The sequence below is a fragment of the Desmodus rotundus genome, chromosome 5 (genome assembly GCF_022682495.2).
Source record: "Desmodus rotundus isolate HL8 chromosome 5, HLdesRot8A.1, whole genome shotgun sequence".
Lineage (NCBI taxonomy): Eukaryota > Metazoa > Chordata > Mammalia > Chiroptera > Phyllostomidae > Desmodus > Desmodus rotundus.
Genome location: NC_071391.1, coordinates 42340893 through 42359917, shown reverse-complemented (window position 1 = coordinate 42359917; position 19025 = coordinate 42340893). Strand labels below are relative to the sequence as shown.

General features: G+C 41.2%; 2 protein-coding genes across 2 annotated transcripts in view; both read left to right on the top strand.

Annotated features, from left to right (window-relative positions):
• The first annotated feature begins 4284 nt into the window (after positions 1–4284).
• Positions 4285–9154, top strand: LOC128779159 (olfactory receptor 2D3). Its single transcript, XM_024569584.3, has 2 exons — positions 4285–4371; positions 8089–9154. Exon 2 carries the CDS (start codon positions 8109–8111, stop codon positions 9051–9053), a length of 945 nt encoding a protein of 314 aa, XP_024425352.2. The 5' UTR covers positions 4285–4371; positions 8089–8108; the 3' UTR covers positions 9054–9154.
• The window catches only part of LOC112307130 (zinc finger protein 215), a 30770-nt gene continuing 16039 nt past the window's right edge, over positions 4295–19025 (top strand). The window contains exon 1 of the mRNA XM_053925147.1: positions 4295–4371. The gene's annotated coding sequence lies outside the window, so the exon portion shown is untranslated. The remainder of the gene's footprint in view (positions 4372–19025) is intronic.

Below are 19025 nucleotides of genomic sequence, written 5' to 3'. Positions count from 1 at the left end.
TTCCACAATGGCAGCAAAAGCTTTAAAGTATGTGGCAATGAATCATGGGGGTAACAAATTAGCCCTAGTAAAGTACAAGATGACTTGAATAAATGGGGAGATATTTCATCTTTTGGATCAGTTGACTTTAATATTATAGAGATATCATTTCTCCTCAAATGGATCTATAAATTTAGGGTAATACCAATCACCATTCCAGTTGGATGTTTAGAGTAACCCAAGAGATTTACCTTTACATGTATGTGGAGAAATAATCTACACTTTGTCAGAGTGTTGAAACAGGTGATATAGGAATGCCCTACCAGATGTTAAGACATATTGCTAAGCCCCAAAAATAAAAGCCAGTGGTACTGGTGCAAAAATTGACTAATAAAAAAATGGAGCAAGATTTAGAGCTTATGGATAGATCTCTATGTAAATTTAATGTGAAACAAAGGTAATTCCAAATATCCTTAGGCAGAGGACAAATACTTTAGTAAATAGTGTTGGTAAAAATAGTTCACTACAAGGAGAAAAAGACAACTGAGTTCTTGCCTAATCTGACAGAAGGAGGTGGTCGATAAATGGATTAAGGATCAAAAAGTTATGGTACAACAATGACATTATATAAGAAAACATAGCAGTATATCTAGTGACCTAGAGTCAAGAAATTCCAAAGCATAGTCCATAAGGAAAAATTTGCTGAATTTGATTTCATCAAAATCCAGGACTTTGTTTAGTAAAAACCATTAAGAACATAGTTAAAAGATAGATGAGAAAAATAGATAAAATATTTGTTTTACTTGAAGCCAAGAAGAAAAAAGAACTTCCTATTGGGTATTTGCAATGAATTCTAAAAAATCAATAAGAAAAGGAAGAATCCCATCCCCTCAAAAGAAAACAGAGCAGAAAATGTATAAAGGGAATTTACAAAAAAAAAAAAAGAGTAACTTTAAAGGACTACATCAATATAAAGCAATGCTCAAATTCATTAATAAATAAAAGTCTACAAAGTAAACTTTCAAAGAGATAGTTATTTGCCTGTATTTGACATGGAGAAAGTATTAATTCAGATACAATAAAGTGATGGCAAAACAGTAGAAAATAGAAGAGCACATTTACCTTTGTGATGAGCTAGAGCCATTCTGGGAAGGAATCCAGGATTACTTGGTCATCTTATGCTTATGCTTAGTCTATGACGTAACAGTTATTGAGCCAAAAACATTCTCACACAGACTCATTATTGGGATATTTCTGGTTCTTTTATTTGTGTTGATGATTTTTGTGTAACTTGGACATCCTCCCTGAGAGAGGAAATCAGTGAAAATGCAGTGGGTGAACACCAAGGACAGGATGCTCCACAGCAGTCAGAAGAGACTGGAGGTACATGTGGCAATGGGAACAATCTCCAAGACTTAGAACTGAGTGAGAAAGTAAGAAACAAAGAGACACTTAGTACAACATCACTTCTATAAATGAAAAGTACTTACACAAACAAAGTAATCCCTGTGTAAGAACTGAATAAAGGCACTGCATACATTAGAATGGTTATGAGGTCAGTGGGGATCATGTATAGTTATATTTTAAGCAAGTAATCAGTAAAATAAATGTATAGATAAATAATAAACAGGAGAGGGGCTTTGAAATCAGTAATCATGGTAATATGTCATACACTTAGGAATGTAATTTAACTCTTCACACCTGAGATTCAAACAAATAAACAACAGGAGGAATTAAGATTGCATGGTACTCCTCTAGAAATAGAAAATGAGAAAAGGGACAGACTAGGGAGTATAAAAATGAGCCAAATTTAGCAGGAGTTTATTTGTCATGTTTTTCCATTGATTTTGGGGGGTAACGTTGGTTAATAACTTTGTATACGTTTCAAATGTACAATTGTATAACACTTCATCTGTGTATTCCACTGTATGCCCGCCACCCAAAGTCTAGTCCTGTTTTGTCACCACATATTGACCCCATTCACCCTCTTCATCCTCCTCCCAGGCCCCCACCCCTCTGGTATCCACCACAGTCTTGTCTGTGTCTATGACTTTTTTTGCTATTTGTTTTACATCCCATATTTGAGTGAAATCATATGGTTCTTGCCCTTTTCTTACTTCATTTCTCATGATAATCTCGAGATTCATTCATGTTGTTGTGAGTGGCAATGTTTCATCTTTCTATGGCTGAGTAGTATTCCATTGCTTAAGTCTTCCAGATCTTCTTTATCCAATCATCAGTCGAAGGACAGTTGAGTTCTCTCCATGTCCTGGCTATTGTAAATAAAGCTTCAGTGAACACAAGGGCACATATATCCTTTTAGCATCTGGGGTACAAGACATTTGAAATTGATAGGAAATTATCTCATAAATGGTGCTAAGTGACTCTCTGGGGGAAAAGCTAAGGACACCTATCTCATTCCTTGTATCAAAATAAATTCTAGATGTATCAAGATGTAATGAAATTCATACATGTATGCAAAATTATGACAATCTTACAGAAAAAATAAATGATTTTTAAAAGCATTATTTTTCATAACAGAGGCTTTTCAAATATTAACCCAAAAATCAGAATCATAAAGAAAAAGACTGATTGGTATGCCTAGGTTGAATTATAAATCACAAGTGTGATACAAATATCCATAAAGAAAGTCAAGTAGCAAAGTGGAAAAAGACTTATTTCCAAAGATAGAGTCAAACAGCCAATTTTTTCATAATATTTAAAGGTTTTACAAAGTGGTAAATGTTGAACAGCCCAACAAAAGAAAATTGCAAAGGAAACAGTTCTTTTACAGTAAAAGAAATAAAAGTGATTAATAAACATAAAGTTATGCTCATCCTCATGTACAGTTAAAGTATTATGTAATAAAATAGCAAAATTGACGAGTGACACCAGTAAAGGTGTAACTGAATAGGAACTATTGTGCAATTTTAAAGAGAGTATATTTCAACCCAACTGACAATGTCTATTGATATTTTAAATAATATGCCTTGAGACCCAGCAGCTAAGCCTCAGGAAACTTACTCTTCAAATGCATTTGACAAAGACACAAAGACATATGTGCAAAGATATGTTGTTTGAAAGTGTAAAGATTGGAAATGACCCAAATGTCCATTACTGTGGATATGGTCAAATAAATCATGGCATATAATACCACAGAACATAATCCATTTATTTCTATGAGTTACATGTATATGTGCTGTGAAAACAAAGCTGAACGACAAGTAATGTGTAAGCCAAACCACAAAACCAGTGAAATAGTAGAATTCAAGTTAAGAGCATTTCCTCAATGTGATTGATTGATGTTTTGCAGACCGTAAATTGCCACATGATATGTGACCTGGGGACTATCAGCATCAGGGTGCCTCCTTGAGTCCCACATGCCTGTACTACCAGCTGATAACTCGATCCTTCCACCATTTTCTCTTGCATCCTTTAGCCTTCACATGTTATGGATACAACATTTAAAACTAAAACTCGCCTTCATTTTTTTTTCATTAGCTTGAGAGAACTATAGGAGTTTCATTTTCATGTGGCCAAAGCAAAGTCTCGCTTTAGTAGTTTAAGAAGCAAATAGTTTAAGAAATAATTGTACACAAAACAGCCTTTGACTGTGAAATATCCCCACAAAAGAAAAGCTTTGACTTTACATCCAGTAATAGTCTGCAGCTTAAGAGAACAGCATACTCAAAACTCCTGTTACCATGTGGATATAAGGACAGTACTAATCCAATTAACTCTATCACTTAAGATTATCACCTTAACAAGCATAAACTGAAAGGAGAGTGCACCCCTTCAGTCAAGTTGCATTACTCACATAGAAAGTTGGCATCCAGATAATCCAATATATGCTCATTGTCCTTTTTATTTAATCATCATATAAATGAAAACACAAGTTTGATAACTTGTAAACCTCTGGGAATATATCTGCTGATGTCATTGGAATGACATTGGTATACAGTTGGAAAGATTTAGAGGCTTTAGTCTGTGCTTTCAAATGTAACACTAAGTGCCCTAGGATGTCTCAGAGGATGGAAAGATAATAAAATTGAGGGCTGTTATTCTCCAAGGAAATCCCTCATTTACATCACTCTCAGCACTGCACCTTCAAATATTCCCCTGAAGGAAAACCTGCTGTTCAGAACTGGGATCTAGGAAAATTGGAGTCTGTACCTTCAATCAAAGAAGGCAAAAAGGCTGGGGATGAAGTCACACTCCTAGGATGAGTCCAGTGCAGGACTTGAGAGGCATTGCTTAGGAGCCAACCTACAGTTGGTGCTGTCCTTCCAGAGTGGATCTGCAGGCTGCAGAAATCACTCCCTCCCACACTCCATCCTGGTTTCCTAAACCAGTGACTGCTCAGCCCCCTGTCTGCCTGCTCTCTGCCCTCAGGTGAGAGTGGGAAAGCTGCTGCTGAGCCTCAGTCTGCAGGATTCTGCAGTACTGACTGGGGGGTTGCAGTGGGGGTGCAAATGGTGTTGGGAAAGATGAACCTTGTCATTTATTCTCCCACACATCCCCGTTTTCCTTGCTAATCTCTCAGAGACAGCAAATCTATTTCCATTCTTCTTTAGAAACTCAACCTAAAATCCTCTTCCAGACTTTCCTCTTAGGGAAGAGGCTGTTTCCAGAGACATCCCACTCTGCCTGACTCTGCCTCCCATGCCCTCTGCTGTCAGCCCTTCAGTTTGCATCATTCCCCTCAGCTGGCATTTGTTCCCCCATCTCCCTGAACAGGCAGAGGACCTGAAGGAAACTAGGAACCTTACTTTGAGGAACCTCATCCAAAGCCTCTTGATCTTGAGAAGGCTCTGAGTCTAGGAGATGTGAGGGAACCAGGTCTAAATGGGACACTGTTCTAGGGATGCTGGCATTGCCGCTTCCAACCCCTTTGTGAGTAAGGGCAGGTGGAGGAGAGGGGGTCCCATGACATCAGCGCTGTCCATCTAGTCCAGAGGAGGATACTGACCCCCAATGCTGGTGCCTCCACAGCTACACCCTATTCTGCGAGGTCCTACCCATACAAGCCAGGCATGGTGGGTTCCCACCTACCCAGCCTTGGTCAGTATCCAATTGGCTGAGTATCCAAGTGCCTGCTCTGTGACTCCTTCTGTTGCAGTGAAAGATTTGATGCCCGTGAGGGTTCACATATAAGAATATGAAACACTTATGTGAGTATATCCGTGATGTGTGGATGTGTACATGTTTGTGTGGGACATGGTTTGTATGTAGCATGAGGTGTGTGTGGATAATGATCCACATGTATGCAGTTGTGTGTCACCGTCATTATGTGGAGATTTCTGTAAATGCCATGTAGTTACAATGCTGTTAGGGCCTTAGAGGGATAAAAAATTCATTACCCATGCTTTTGGTTTGGGGGAAAGAGCCAGACTCACAGATCTCTTCCTGCTTCCCCTCGTCCTTCTGCTCTTCTCCACTTCTCTGGGTCCAGCTTTCTGTCCCTGCTTTCTTCTAACTTCTATTTCCTTTATTCTATTTTAACCACTCCTAATGTTTTCTTCCTCACCTTCTGCCCATAGTATATAAAGAGACATCCTGTTGAATTAATTAGTAAGTTCATAGATGATATCTTTGGAGTGTGAAAGAATGAGTGATTATTCCTGGCCTTTCGTGGAATGTAAATGTACAACAGTTCTTCGTTTTACTTCCTTTTTCACTCCTTTGTTACTCTCCTTTTCCGTCTGCAGAGTAAATCATCTTCTTCCCCACGCCACATATACACACATGTGTCCATAAGCGTTCAAATCCTACATCTGAGAGATAGGCAAGTGTTCTTTTTTTTTAAAATATATTTACTGATTATGCTATTACAGTTGTCCCATCCCCCCCACTCCACTCCATCCTGCCCACCCCCTCCCTCCCACATTCCCCCCCTATAGTTCATGTCCATGGGTCATACTTATAAGTGATTTGGCTTCTACATTTCCTACACTATTTTTACCCTCCCCCTGTCTATTTTCCACCTATCATCTATGCTACTTATTCTCTGTACCTTGCCCCCCCTCTCCCCCTCCCACTCCCCTGTTGACAACCCTCCATGTGATCTCCATCTCTATGGTTCTGTTCCTGTCCTAGTTGTTTGCCTAGTTTGCTCTTGTTTTGGTTTTAGGTGTGGTCGTTAATAACTGTGAGTTTGCTGTCATTTTTACTGTTCCTGTTTTTGATCTTCTTTTTCTTAGGTAACTCCCTTTAACATTTCATATAATAAGGGCTTGGTGATGATGAACTCCTTTAACTTGACCTTATCTGAGAAGCACTTTATCTTCCCTTCCATTCTAAATGATAGCTTTGCTGGATACAGTAATCTTGGATGTAGGTCCTTGCGTTTAATCTTGGGTAATGTAATGATGATGTGCCTTGGTGTGTTCCTCCTTGGGTCCAGCTTCTTTGGGACTCTCTGAGCTTCCTGGACTTCCTGGAAGTCCATTTCCTTTGCCAGACTGGGGACGTTCTCCTTCATTATTTGTTCAAATAAGTTTTCAATGTTTTGTTCTTCCTCTTCTCCTTCTGGCACCCGTATAATTTGGATGTTGGAACGTTTCAAGATGTCCTGGAGGTTCCTAAGCCTCTCCTCATTTTTCCGAATTCTTGTTTCTTCATTCTTTTCTGGTTGGATGTTTCTTTCTTCCTTCTGGTCCACACCATTGACTTGAGTCCCAGTTTCCTTCGCATCACTATTGCTTCCCTGTACATTTTCCTTTGTTTCTCTTGGCATAGGTTTCATTTTTTCATCTGGTTTTCGAACAGATTCAACCAATTCTGTGAGCATCTTGATAACCAGTGTTTTGAACTGTGCATCCGATAGGCTGGCTATCTCCTCCTCGCTTAGTTGTATTTTTTCTGGAGCTTTGAAGGGTTCTGTCATTTGGGCCATTTTTTCTTTGTCTTGGCGCGTCTGTTACTTTAAGGGGCGGAGCCTTAGGTGTTCCCGGGGCGGGGTAACGCTGGTTGCTGCACTGTGAAGCTGTACGTGGGGGAGGATCCAAGAGGGAGCAATGGGGCCTGCTTCACTCTCCTCCGGATTTCAATCTTCCACTCTGCTACCCACAATCAAACTGGGCCCCTCTTAAGCTGGTACCCGAGCAGGTGGGCCTGAGCACACTCTAGGCCCCTGTGGGTCTCTCCAACGACCTCTCTGGTGAGGCTGGGAGTTTCTCCTGCTGCCGCCCCAACCCCCATGGGCGTTTTCAATCAGAGGTCTGGGGCTTTATTTCCCCGCGCTGGAGCCCTGGGTTGCACGGTCCACTTTGCTCCCCACTATTCTTCTGGTTCATCTATGCGCCAATGTGGGGCCTCGGGGTCCTACCCACTGCTCTGCCCGCCCCATTGTCCGCCACTCTGAGTCCGGCCCTCTCAGTTTATCTGTGTGGGAATGTGGGTCTGCAGGGTTCACCAGTGCTCGGACTGCCTGCGCCATTCGTCCCACACTCCGCCAGTCTCAGTCCCGCCACAGCCACGCGAGTCCCCTCCACCCCGGTGCCCGTCTCCTCCCCTCCTACCAGTCTGGACGAATGTTTATCTTTCATCCCCTTGGTGTTGGACCCCCTTCGCTGTTCAATTCTCTATCAGCTCTGGTTGTGCGAGGTGGCGCAGTGTGTCCACCTATGCCGCCATCTTGGTTCCCCCGCAAGTGTTCTTTATATTTACTGTGCAGTCTGTACCTGGATTTAAATTACAACCACTGCCCTGACCAGTGTGGCTTACTTGGTGGGCATTGTCCCACAAGGCAAAAGTTTGCTAGTTCTGTCCCAGTCTGGCCACATGCCTGGGCTGTGGTTTGGTTTTCCTGATTAGGGTGCTGGTCAGGGCACATATGAGAGGCAACCCATCAGTGTTTCTCCTGCACACACATCGATGTTTCTCTTTCTCTTTTTCTCCCCACTTTCCTTCTCTCTAAAAATAAATAAATAAATTACTGTAAAAAGTAACAACCAATAAGAATAAAAATGTTATATTTAGCATTAATAAGAACAAGTTGGATAGCAAAAGAGCTAAAAATATCCAAGTAGGTGTCAGTGTTAAATGAGCCTCTTCTATGGGACTTGAGGTCAGTAACCCAAAGTTTTTCTTGGTGGTGGTGCCAAACAGGTAAATAGGCATAACTCTCAATGGGAGAAGAAAACCAAACCTTTGTGGCTGAGTTCATCTTCCTCGGCCTTTCACGGGACTTGCAGACCCAGATCCTGCTGTTTATTCTTTTCCTCATCATTTATCTGTTGACTGTGCTTGGAAACCTGCTCATCATCATTCTCACCTTCATGGATTCTCGACTTCACACGCCCATGTATTTGTTTCTTCGAAACCTGTCTTTTGCAGATCTTTGTTTCTCTACTAGCATTGTCCCTCAGGTGTTGGTCCACTTCCTGGTAAATAGGAAAACTATTTCTTTTGGAGGGTGCGTGGCCCAGATATTTGTCTTCCTTCTGGTGGGGTGCACAGAGTGCGCGCTGCTGGCGGTGATGTTCTATGACCGGTATGTGGCTGTCTGCAAGCCCCTGCACTACTCCACTGTCATGACACAACAGGTGTGTCTCCAGCTGGCGCTAGCATCCTGGGCCAGTGGGACAATAGTGTCTCTGGTGGACACCACCTTCACCTTCCAGCTTCCCTATCGAGGGCAGAACATTATAAACCACTACTTTTGTGAACCTCCTGCACTCCTCAAGGTGGCTTTGGCAGACACCTACAGCACTGAAATGGGCATCTTTGCAATGGGTGTGGTCATGCTCCTAGCTCCTGTCTCCCTGATCCTTGTCTCCTATTGGCATATTATCTCCACCGTGATCCAGATGCAGTCAGGGGAGGGCAGGCTCAAGGCTTTCTCCACCTGTGGCTCCCACCTCATTGTCGTCATCCTTTTCTATGGGTCAGGAATATTCAGCTACATGCGTCCAAACTCCAAGACCACCAAAGAGCGGGATAAGATGATATCCGTGTTTTATACAGTGGTGACGCCAATGTTGAACCCCATAATTTATAGCCTGCGAAACAAGGATGTGAAAGGGGCTCTCAGGAAAGTAACGCGAAGAAAGACTTTTTCTCAGGGGCAGTGACCTCTGGGTGTCACTTTACCATCTATGGTAACATTCTTAAAAGAGGAGCAGAACTTGGATAGGCAGTCATGAACTAGGTCATTTCAAAAAAAAAAAAAAAAGCATGAGGCCCTGTCTGGTGTGGCTCAGTGGCTTAAGCTCCTGCCTGCAAACCAAAGGATGACTGGTTAGATTCACACTCATGGAGCATGCCTGGGTTGTGGGCCAGGTCCCCAGTGAACTGTGTGCTAGAGGCAACTGCACACTGACGTTTCTCTCTCTCTCCCTCCTTCTCCCTGTGTCTAAAAATAAATAAATAGAATCTTTTTATAAAGACTTTTTTTAAAAAAGCAAGAACGTGAAGGACATATTCTAGAAACTGTGAATACTGCACTCAAAGCTAGAACATAGTGGAAAAAAATAAAAGGATGAAAAGGTATGTTATATCCTGAATATGAAAACTCTCATGTTATATTGAAGGAGTTTGTGGTTAATTCATGTAACATGGACATGTTTTTAGCATGGTGACAATGGAGTCTAGGAAGTTTAAACGGGATTATATTGAAATGTGAATGCTTGCATGATTCTAATATCAAAGATGTTTCAAGTTTGGATGTCCCAGGAATAGGCTCTGACTAAAACAGTCAAAATATCTGGAAGAGTTTTTAATACTGGGATCATGTACCATAATGTTTCATTTTGTGAAAAATACTAGAGGTAATAATATTTGATAGTTCATAATCTTCTCTCCTGAAACCCCCAGAAAAAGTTTTTTGTATTATCCATCCAAATTTCATATAATTTTGGGGTATCAGAGTAAAAAGTGAATTCAACAGTCTTCTATTCCAACCATATGTCTGAGGCCTAAACTACTCTATAATATTTTTTTATTGAATAAGTATGTAGCATTTGCCTAAAGAAGAATGATATAGCTCCTGACTCTCTTGGGTTGTTCTCTTTCATATATAGTTTTTCTATTACAAATGTGTTCCTCAGGGTAGGTCAAAACCGATTTCCATGTACCTTGAACTCACTTTTTCTAGTTTTATTCCTAGGACAATTTTTTTATTATCCTTCTAGACCACAACTCATTGAAGTCAGTTCCCATATTTGCCCCAAATCAATTCTCACACAACCATCCCCTTTTTCTGCTAAAATTCCTTTATCTAACATAATTTCCATCCCCACTGTCCAAATTCCAAACCCACAGAATCCTGAGCAAAATAAAACAATTACCGTTTTAAGGCACTATGTTTGAGAGGGTTTGTGATGAGGCAATGGACAACTGAAACGCTGAGAGAATCATGCTCCTGTTTATTCCTTCAAAATAGATGCTACTGGGCCTTTCTCACACTACCAAAGAAAAGCAGTCTGCTTGAAACTACTCTCTCTCACTCTATGGAGGGAGAGGGGGAATAAAGGGCCAGAAAGCTTCTAGAGAAAGAAATACTTAGTATGCACACCCCAAAATCATAGTAAATGTCATGTCTCAGCCAGGGCTCTTAGTGGCAAGTAAGAGGAACTGAGTATGCATGATTAAATCTAAAAGGACAAATAATGGAAAATGGCGATCCTGGTATTCTGGTCCTCAGCCAGAACCACAGACCCAAACGGTATCACAGAACTACCATCCAACACTAGATGGCGCAATTACCCTGCCAACACCATCAGGGCAGAATCTTCTTCTGGAGCTGCTGCTCTGCTGAAACTGGAAATTGGGATGTTGCTGCTTCCTCTGCCACTGACATAAAAAGAAAAAAAAAAAAAGAAATTGTGTGATGAAAACACTACCTTAGTCAGATGATCAAGGCTAACGTCAACAGTGATAAGTCTTGTTGAAAGCATGTCTCCTAAAAGGAAGTAACATACAAGGGAGCCCCAATAAGGTTAGCAACTGACTTCTCAATGGAAACGCTCCAAGCCAGAAGAGAATGGCAAAAAATATTCCAAGTAATGAGAACCAGAGGCCTCCAACCAAGACTACTTTACCCAGCAAGGCTCTCAATCAAGATAGAAGACCAAATAAAGAGCTTCCCAGACAAAAGAAGTCTAAAAGAATACAGCTCCACCAAACCAGCTCTGCAAGAGATGCTAAAGGGACTGCTTTAAGGAAAGGAAGGAAAAGAGAAAGACAGAGGAACACAGGTAGGAAATAATGGCAATGAATAACTACCTATCGATAATAACCTTAAATGTAAATGGATTAAATGCTCCAATCAAAAGACATAGAACAGCTGAATGGATAAGAAAACATGACCCACACATATGCTGCCTACAAGAAACCCATCTCAGGACAAAAGACTTACACAGACTGAAAGTGAAGGGCTGGAAACAAATTTTCCAAGCAAACGGACAGGAAAAAAAAGCAGGGGTAGCAATACTCATATCAGACAAAATAGACTTCCAAAGAAGGGCCATAAAGAGAGACCCAGAAGGTCACTTCATAATACTCAAAGGAAGAATCCACCAAGAAGACATAAACATTATAAATATATATGCACCCAACATAGGAGCACCCAAATACATTAAGAAAATCTTGGAGGACTTCAAGAAAGATATTGACAGCAACACAATTATAGTAGGGGATTTCAACACCCCACTATCAAAAATGGACAGGTCTTCCAAACAAAAGATTAACAAAGATATTGTGTCACTTAACAATACCCTAGAGGAAATGGACTTAACTGATATATACAGAGCTTTTCATCCCAAAGAAGCAAAATACACATTCTTTTCAAGTGTCCATGGAACTTTTTCAAAGATAGACCACATGATAGGACACAAAGCAACCCTCAACAAATTCAAGAAAATTGAAATCATATCAAGCATCTTCTCTGACCACAAGGGTCTGAAACTAGAAACCAACCCCAAGGGTAAAAACCCAAAACACTCAAAATCATGGAGACTGAATAGCATGCTATTAAACAATGAATGGGTCAAGAACGAGATTAGGGAAGAAATCAAAAACTTCCTGGAAACAAATGAAAACGAACTCACAACAACCCAAAACCTATGGGACACAGCAAAGGCAGTCCTGAGAGGGAAGTTCATAGCAATACAGGCCTACCTTAAGAAGTTAGAAACAGTTCACACAAACAACCTAACCCTACGCCTACAAGAACTGGAGGAACAACAACAAAGACAGCCCAGAGCAAGCAGAAGGAAGGAAATAACCAAGATCAGAGCAGAACTAAATGACATAGAGACTAAAAGCACAATTGTAAGGATCAATGAATCCAGAAGCTGGTTCTTTGAAAAGATAAACAAAATCGACAAGCCTTTAAGTAGGCTTATCAAGAAGAAAAGAGAGAGGATCCAAATAAACAGAATTAGAAATGAAAGTGGAGAGATTACAACTGATACCACAGAAATACAAAGGATCGTAAGAAATTACTATGAAGACCTATATGCTAAGAAATTTGAAAACCTAGATGAAATGGACACATTTCTAGAAAAATATAATCTTCCAAAACTGACTGAAGAAGAAGCAGAAAACCTGAACAGACCAATATCAGCAAAGGAAATTGAAGCAGTCATCAAGAAACTCCCATCACACAAAAGCCCTGGACCAGATGGTTTCACAGGAGATTTCTACAAAGCATTTAAGGAAGAACTAACCCCTATCCTTCACAGACTATTCGAAAAAATCCAAACTGATGGAAGACTCCCAAACTCTTTTTATGAAGCCAACATCATCCTAATCCCAAAACCAGATAAAGACACAACGAAGAAAGAAAACTTCAGGCCAATATCGCTGATGAACATAGACGCTAAAATTCTCAACAAAATATTAGCAAACCGCATCCAGCAATATATTAAAAAGATCATCCACCATGACCAAGTGGGATTCATCCCAGGGATGCAAGGATGGTACAATATTCGCAAATCAATAAACATAATACATCACATCAACAACAGCAAAGACAAAAATCACATGATCATATCAATAGATGCGGAAAAAGCATTCGATAAGATACAGCACCCATTTCTGATAAAAACACTCAGCAAAGTGGGAATAAAGGGAGCAGTCCTCAACATAATTAAGGCCATATATGAGAGACCTACAGCCAACATCACATTCAATGGACAAAAACTTAGAGCTTTCCCACTAAGATCAGGAACAAGACAAGGATGCCCTCTCTCACCACTCCTATTCAACATAGTATTGGAAGTCCTAGCCACAGCAATCAGACAAGAAAAAGCAATAAAAGGCATCCAAATTGGAAAGGAGGAAATGAAACTGTCACTGTTTGCAGACGACATGATAGTGTACATGGAAAACCCTATAGACTCCACTCAAAAACTACTCGACCTAATAAATGAATTTGGCAAAATAGCTGGATACAGAGTCAATACCCAGAAATCAAAGGCAATCCTGTACACCAACAACGAAACTGCAGAAACACAAATCAGGAAAAAAATCCCATTCGATATAGCAACAAGAAAAATAAAGTACCTAGGAATAAACCTAACCAAGGAGGTAAAAGACCTGTACTCTGAAAACTACACAACACTGAAGAAAGAAATTAAGGAAGATACAAACAAATGGAAGCATGTACCATGTTCATGGATTGGAAGAATTAACATCATCAAAATGGCCATACTACCCAAAGCAATTTATAGATTCAATGCAATCCCTATTAGAATACCCATGACATATTTCACAGATATAGAACAAACATTGCAGAAATTCATATGGAACCATAAACGACCTCGAATAGCAGCAGCAATTTTGAGAAAGAAGGACAAAGCAGGAGGTATCACAATACCTGATATCAAACTGTATTACAAGGCCACGGTAATCAAAACAGCCTGGTACTGGCATAAAAACAGGCTCATAGACCAATGGAACAGAATAGAGAGCCCAGAAATAAACTCAAATCTATACGATCAATTAATATTTGACAAAGGAGGCAGGAGCATAAAATGGAGCAAAAACAGTCTCTTCAACAGATGGTGTTGGGAGATCTGGACAGCTACGTGCAAAAAAATGAAACTCGATCACCAACTTACGCCATACACGAAAATAAACTCAAGATGGATAAAAGACTTAAATATAAGCTGTAACACCATAAAAGTCCTTGAGGAAAACATTGGCAGGAAAATCTCAGACATTCCACGCAGCAACATCCTCACAGACACATCCCCTAAAGCAAGGGACATAAAGGAAAGAATAAACAAATGGGACCTCATCAAAATAAAAAGCTTCTGCATGGCTAAAGAAAACAGCACCAAATTACAAAGAGAACCAACAATATGGGAAAGCATATTTGCCAACGATACCTCAGACAAGGGCCTGATCTCCAAAATATATAAAGAACTCACACGACTCCACTCCAGGAAGACAAACAACCCAATTAAAAAATGGGCAAAGGACTTGAACAGACACTTCTCCAAGGAAGACATACAGAAGGCCCAGAGACATATGAAAAGATGCTCAGCATCACTAGCCATCAGAGAGATGCAAATTAAAACCACAATGAGGTATCATCTCACACCGGTCAGAATGGCCAACATAAACAAATCCACAAACAAATGTTGGAGAGGATGTGGAGAAAAGGGAACCCTCGTGCACTGTTGGTGGGAATGCAGACTGGTGAGGCCACTGTGGAAAACAATATGGAATTTCCTCAGAAAACTAAAAATGGAACTGCCCTTTGACCCAGTAATTCCGCTGCTGGGATTATACCCTAAGAACACTGAAACACCAATCCAAAAGAATCTGTGCACCCCAATGTTCATAGCAGCACAATTTACAATAGCCAAATACTGGAATCAACCGAAGTGCCCATCAGCAAACGAGTGGATCCAAAAACTATGGTATATTTACACAATGGAATTCTACGCAGCAGAGAGAAAGAAGGAGCGTATACCCTTTGCAACAGCATGGATGAAACTGGAGAGCATTATGCTAAGTGAAATAAGCCAGGAAGTGAGGGACAAATACCATATGATCTCACCTTTAACTGGAACATAAGCAATAGAAGGAAAAAGCAAACAAAATATAACCAGAGACATTGAAGTTAAGAACAATGTAACAATAGCAAGGGCGGGGGTGGGGGGTGGGGGCGGGGACAGTGGGTAGAGGGGATTACAGGAACTACTATAAAGGACACATGAACAAATCCAAGGGGGAGGGTGGAGAGGGGGGAGGGAAGTGGGTTCACCTGGGGTGGGGTGAAGGGATGGGGGAAAAGGCATACAACTGTAATTAAATAACAATAAAAAAAAAAAAAAAAAAAAAAGAACATAGGAAGAAAAGTGCACACTGGGAGGCAGCTAGACAAAAGATAAGTAGGGTGGAGGATCTGGTGGTTCTTTTGCTGGGAACAGCCCTGTGAGCCATCCCCCACTGCCACTTACCCACACCCGACCCGGCATGCCCCTCCGCTCTGCCAAGATGGAACAGTGACGACAAAAGCTGTAGAAGGGCCTGGACAGCTCATCTGAAGCAGCCCCCGGCCTCTTGTCCTTTCTCCTGTGCCCCCTTGAACAACCTGTTAAAAAGAGTCTGTCTGTCTACCAAAAAAAAAAAAAAAAAAAAAAAAAAAAAAAGAAAGCATGTCTCCTTCAGCTGATATGATGGAAACAGCACTTTCTCTGTGATCTGCCTTCCCCAAACTCATAACCTGAACCTACTCATGGGAAGAACATCAGGAAAATTCTCATAGATGAGTTTCCCATAAAATATATGACCAGTACTCCTCAAAGCTGTAAAGGTTATGGAAAACAAGTCTGAGAAAGTGTCACAGCCAAGAGGAACCTATGGAGGCCTGACAACTAAATGTAACAGTATTTTGATGGATCAGAAAAAGGATCATTAAAAAATTAATAATAATACCAAAAAAATCCTAAAGAAATCTGAATAAAGTATGCACTTTACTTAATAATAAGATATCAATGTTATTTTCCTAAATGTAACAAAAGTACCATAATAATGTAAGACAAACTGATGAACGAAATAGAACAGAGGCATGGGTACATGGAACAGACTGACAGCTGTCAGAGGGGAGCAGGGAGAGAAGACTGCATGAAAGAAGGTGAAGGGATTAGCCCAAGAACATATATGCATAACCCACAGACACAGAGAACAGTGTGGTGATGGCCAGGGCAGGGGGGTAGGGACTGGATGGAGGTGTGCAAAGGGTGGAGAAATAGGGACATCTGTAATAGTGTCAACAATAAAAGTAAAGTTAGAAAAATAATAGGGAAAAGTGAGGAGGTATATGGGAGCTCACTGTACTATATCTTTGCAATTTTCCTGTAAACCCGAAACTGCTTTAAAATGTCTATTTTTCAAAAATACAAGAAACGGTTTGCTGTCTTTGCTTTCTTATATTACTGCCTCTTAATTTAAAGTGTAGACTGGGCCTAGCTAATTGAGTGCAAGTTACATGCTATGCCCTAGCTGCAATGAAGACAAAGTGGATTTTGGGTAATATTCAAGTTCTGTGGAGTGAGGCACACTCTAAAATCCCCCCAAATTCACAGAAAACTATAAACATAGAAAGGGTATTCAATGATCAGAAGCCAGAAATTGACAAATGTCCATTACATATAGCCTATGAAACCAAATTATCTCCACTAATGTCTTGACTACTTAAAAATTCCAGACTGACTAGTGCAATTCACAATCTATACAACATAATATTCTGAGCATGTGTGTAACACAGAGCTTTCAGTGATGAGATACACTAGTTTAGCATAGGGAATCTTCTGTTCAACATTAAGACAGCCTTCATCCGATTGTGTTTACTGATATACTCCCAATTGCTCGTACAGTATCTGCCTCATTCAATTCGCAACATAAATTTGCTGAGTGAGTCTAGAAGTGGTCTAGGGAAAGTGTTGGCTTAAGTCAGGTCAAGTTTCTCTCTGTGTGTGTTTTCTTTTAATGCAGATAGATTAGTTCATAAGAAGTGAACCAATATATCAGAAGAGCTGAATTTCATGATGAGAAAAGGGAATGGAGTTTGTAACAAACAATTCTATGCATCTGAAGGATCTGGTTCCAGGTGGCTTTGGAGACCTTTATCTATACAGTAAGAGTCATGGTTCTTTAGTGCTTCTCTAGGGATTACAATGAACAGCTTTAAGTTTTCCTAACCTAGAGCTACTGTAACACCAATTCTCAATTGAAGAGTGTATTTCCTTTAGCATGTTAAAGATGATTTTTCACTGTCTTCTGGGTTCTGTGGCTTCTGATGAGAAAAGCCACTGACATTCGAATCATAATAAACTCAATCAAGAGGAGGAACAGAGAGATACCTTATAAAGGTGTGCCATCACAATAACTAGACCTCCTGTGAGGTGGCTGCAACCTGAAAATGACCCTTGTTCCATTAGAGAGAACCGTCTGGGTTTCAGTGGAGATACATGGTCAGAAACTGCATGTGTCCGAGAGGTATGAAAGGAAGGCTGATCATTCTCCCCCCTACTTAGTGCATTTTCCATTTCCCTGCACTCTTAATTGACTCAAGACAATGTCTGACATGTTTACCGGCAATACTTCCAGGTTAAATTTTTATTTTGCCTAGATAGTTAAATATGACTTTTATAAAGGCCGGTCCCATCACAAACAATTCATGGCACACGTCATACCCTCAGTCTCAGAAAATATCATTCCACCATTCTGTCATCTCTTAGCTCTAAATCTTACAGCATTGAGAGAGTAGCTGTGGGACAAGTATGAAGTGATCTGAGCTTGAACCTTTGCTGTGCCATCTTTTAGTTTCAATAACTTGGGGGATGACAACCTGTACCTTATAGTAGTGTGGTGATGATTGAGATGATGCTTGTAAATCACTTATGATAGTAATGGGTACAGAGGAGGTTGCAACAAAATAAAAAATTTAGTTCCACATCTTGTTCTTGGTCAGCTCATGACCTAGATTTATAGTTCCCTCCCTAGAGCCTTTACATGATTGACTAGTTTGAGATCTTCCTCTGAGGCTCAATACCCTCTCTTATTTTCTCTATCTCTGTCTGTCTGTATGTTATATCGCCTCCCACTCATGGCATCAATTACCCTCTACCCAGAAATGACACAAATTTTACATGTTTACTCCCAACACCTCTAAGATCCAGATGCCAGTGATTTGTCTATTAGACAATGCTTCTTGGATGTCACAACGTGTCTTATACTCAAAAAGCCAAACCTGAGCTCACGATCTTCTGCAAAATCTTTTACCATGATGCAAAACTGAATGAGTGAATCAGTGAATCAGTCAGCGAAAACCATGTTATATGCAAGACGGTATTCTGTAGAAATTATGGCATTGATTTTTGGTTTCAAGCCAATCAGGAGGGTGGGGTCTGGCAGGTAGAAGGTAAGAAAGGTTTTGGCCAATTTTCCTGGATGGAATTGGGTTAGCGACATAAATTTCTGACGCCCCTCTTCGGAAACCGGGCTTCCGTCCGTCCGTTCGTGGCCGGAAGGCTGGAAGTAAGTCTACGAAGTAGGCGGGCCGTAGGGAAGTGGGAGAGACGAGGAACTGCCCACCTCGGTCTACTTTATAGCCCCGCTGGGCCGCACGGGAGTCTGGGTGCTCCTTCCACGCTGGTGCGCGTGCGCGGGAATAGGCGGTGGGCTTGCGTTGGCATTTGTAAGACACAGGTCCGGCTCGGCTGTGGCGTGTATGCACCAGTTGGGGCCGGCGCTTCCTGTTTGTGGTGTGATTGGCTACTGCAACTCCCTTCGCCAGCCACGAATGCGACTTCTGTCGCGTTCATCGGAACAGACGCCTGGGGGTGCCTGAGCAGAGCCGGGGCGGGAAGGCTTGCTCCCAGGTATCAGCCGGACGCGGGTGCACGGAATTGGGAGTCCCACTAGGGGGCGTCTGCTCGGCTAGTTCGCAGTTACCGGGATTCCAATACGGCGTTCCGCAGTGTCTGCGGGAGAAGCTGGGTGGGCGCGAGCGGACTGGGATGGAGGCGAGGCGAGGGCTGCGGAGGGGTGTTAGTGTGTGGGAGAGCAGCGCTAAGAGGGTTTGA

Excerpts from the sequence above, each read along its gene's own strand:
- LOC128779159 (XM_024569584.3), top strand. The coding sequence starts at position 8,109 with ATGGGAGAAGAAAACCAAACCTTTGTGGCTGAGTTCATCTTCCTCGGC.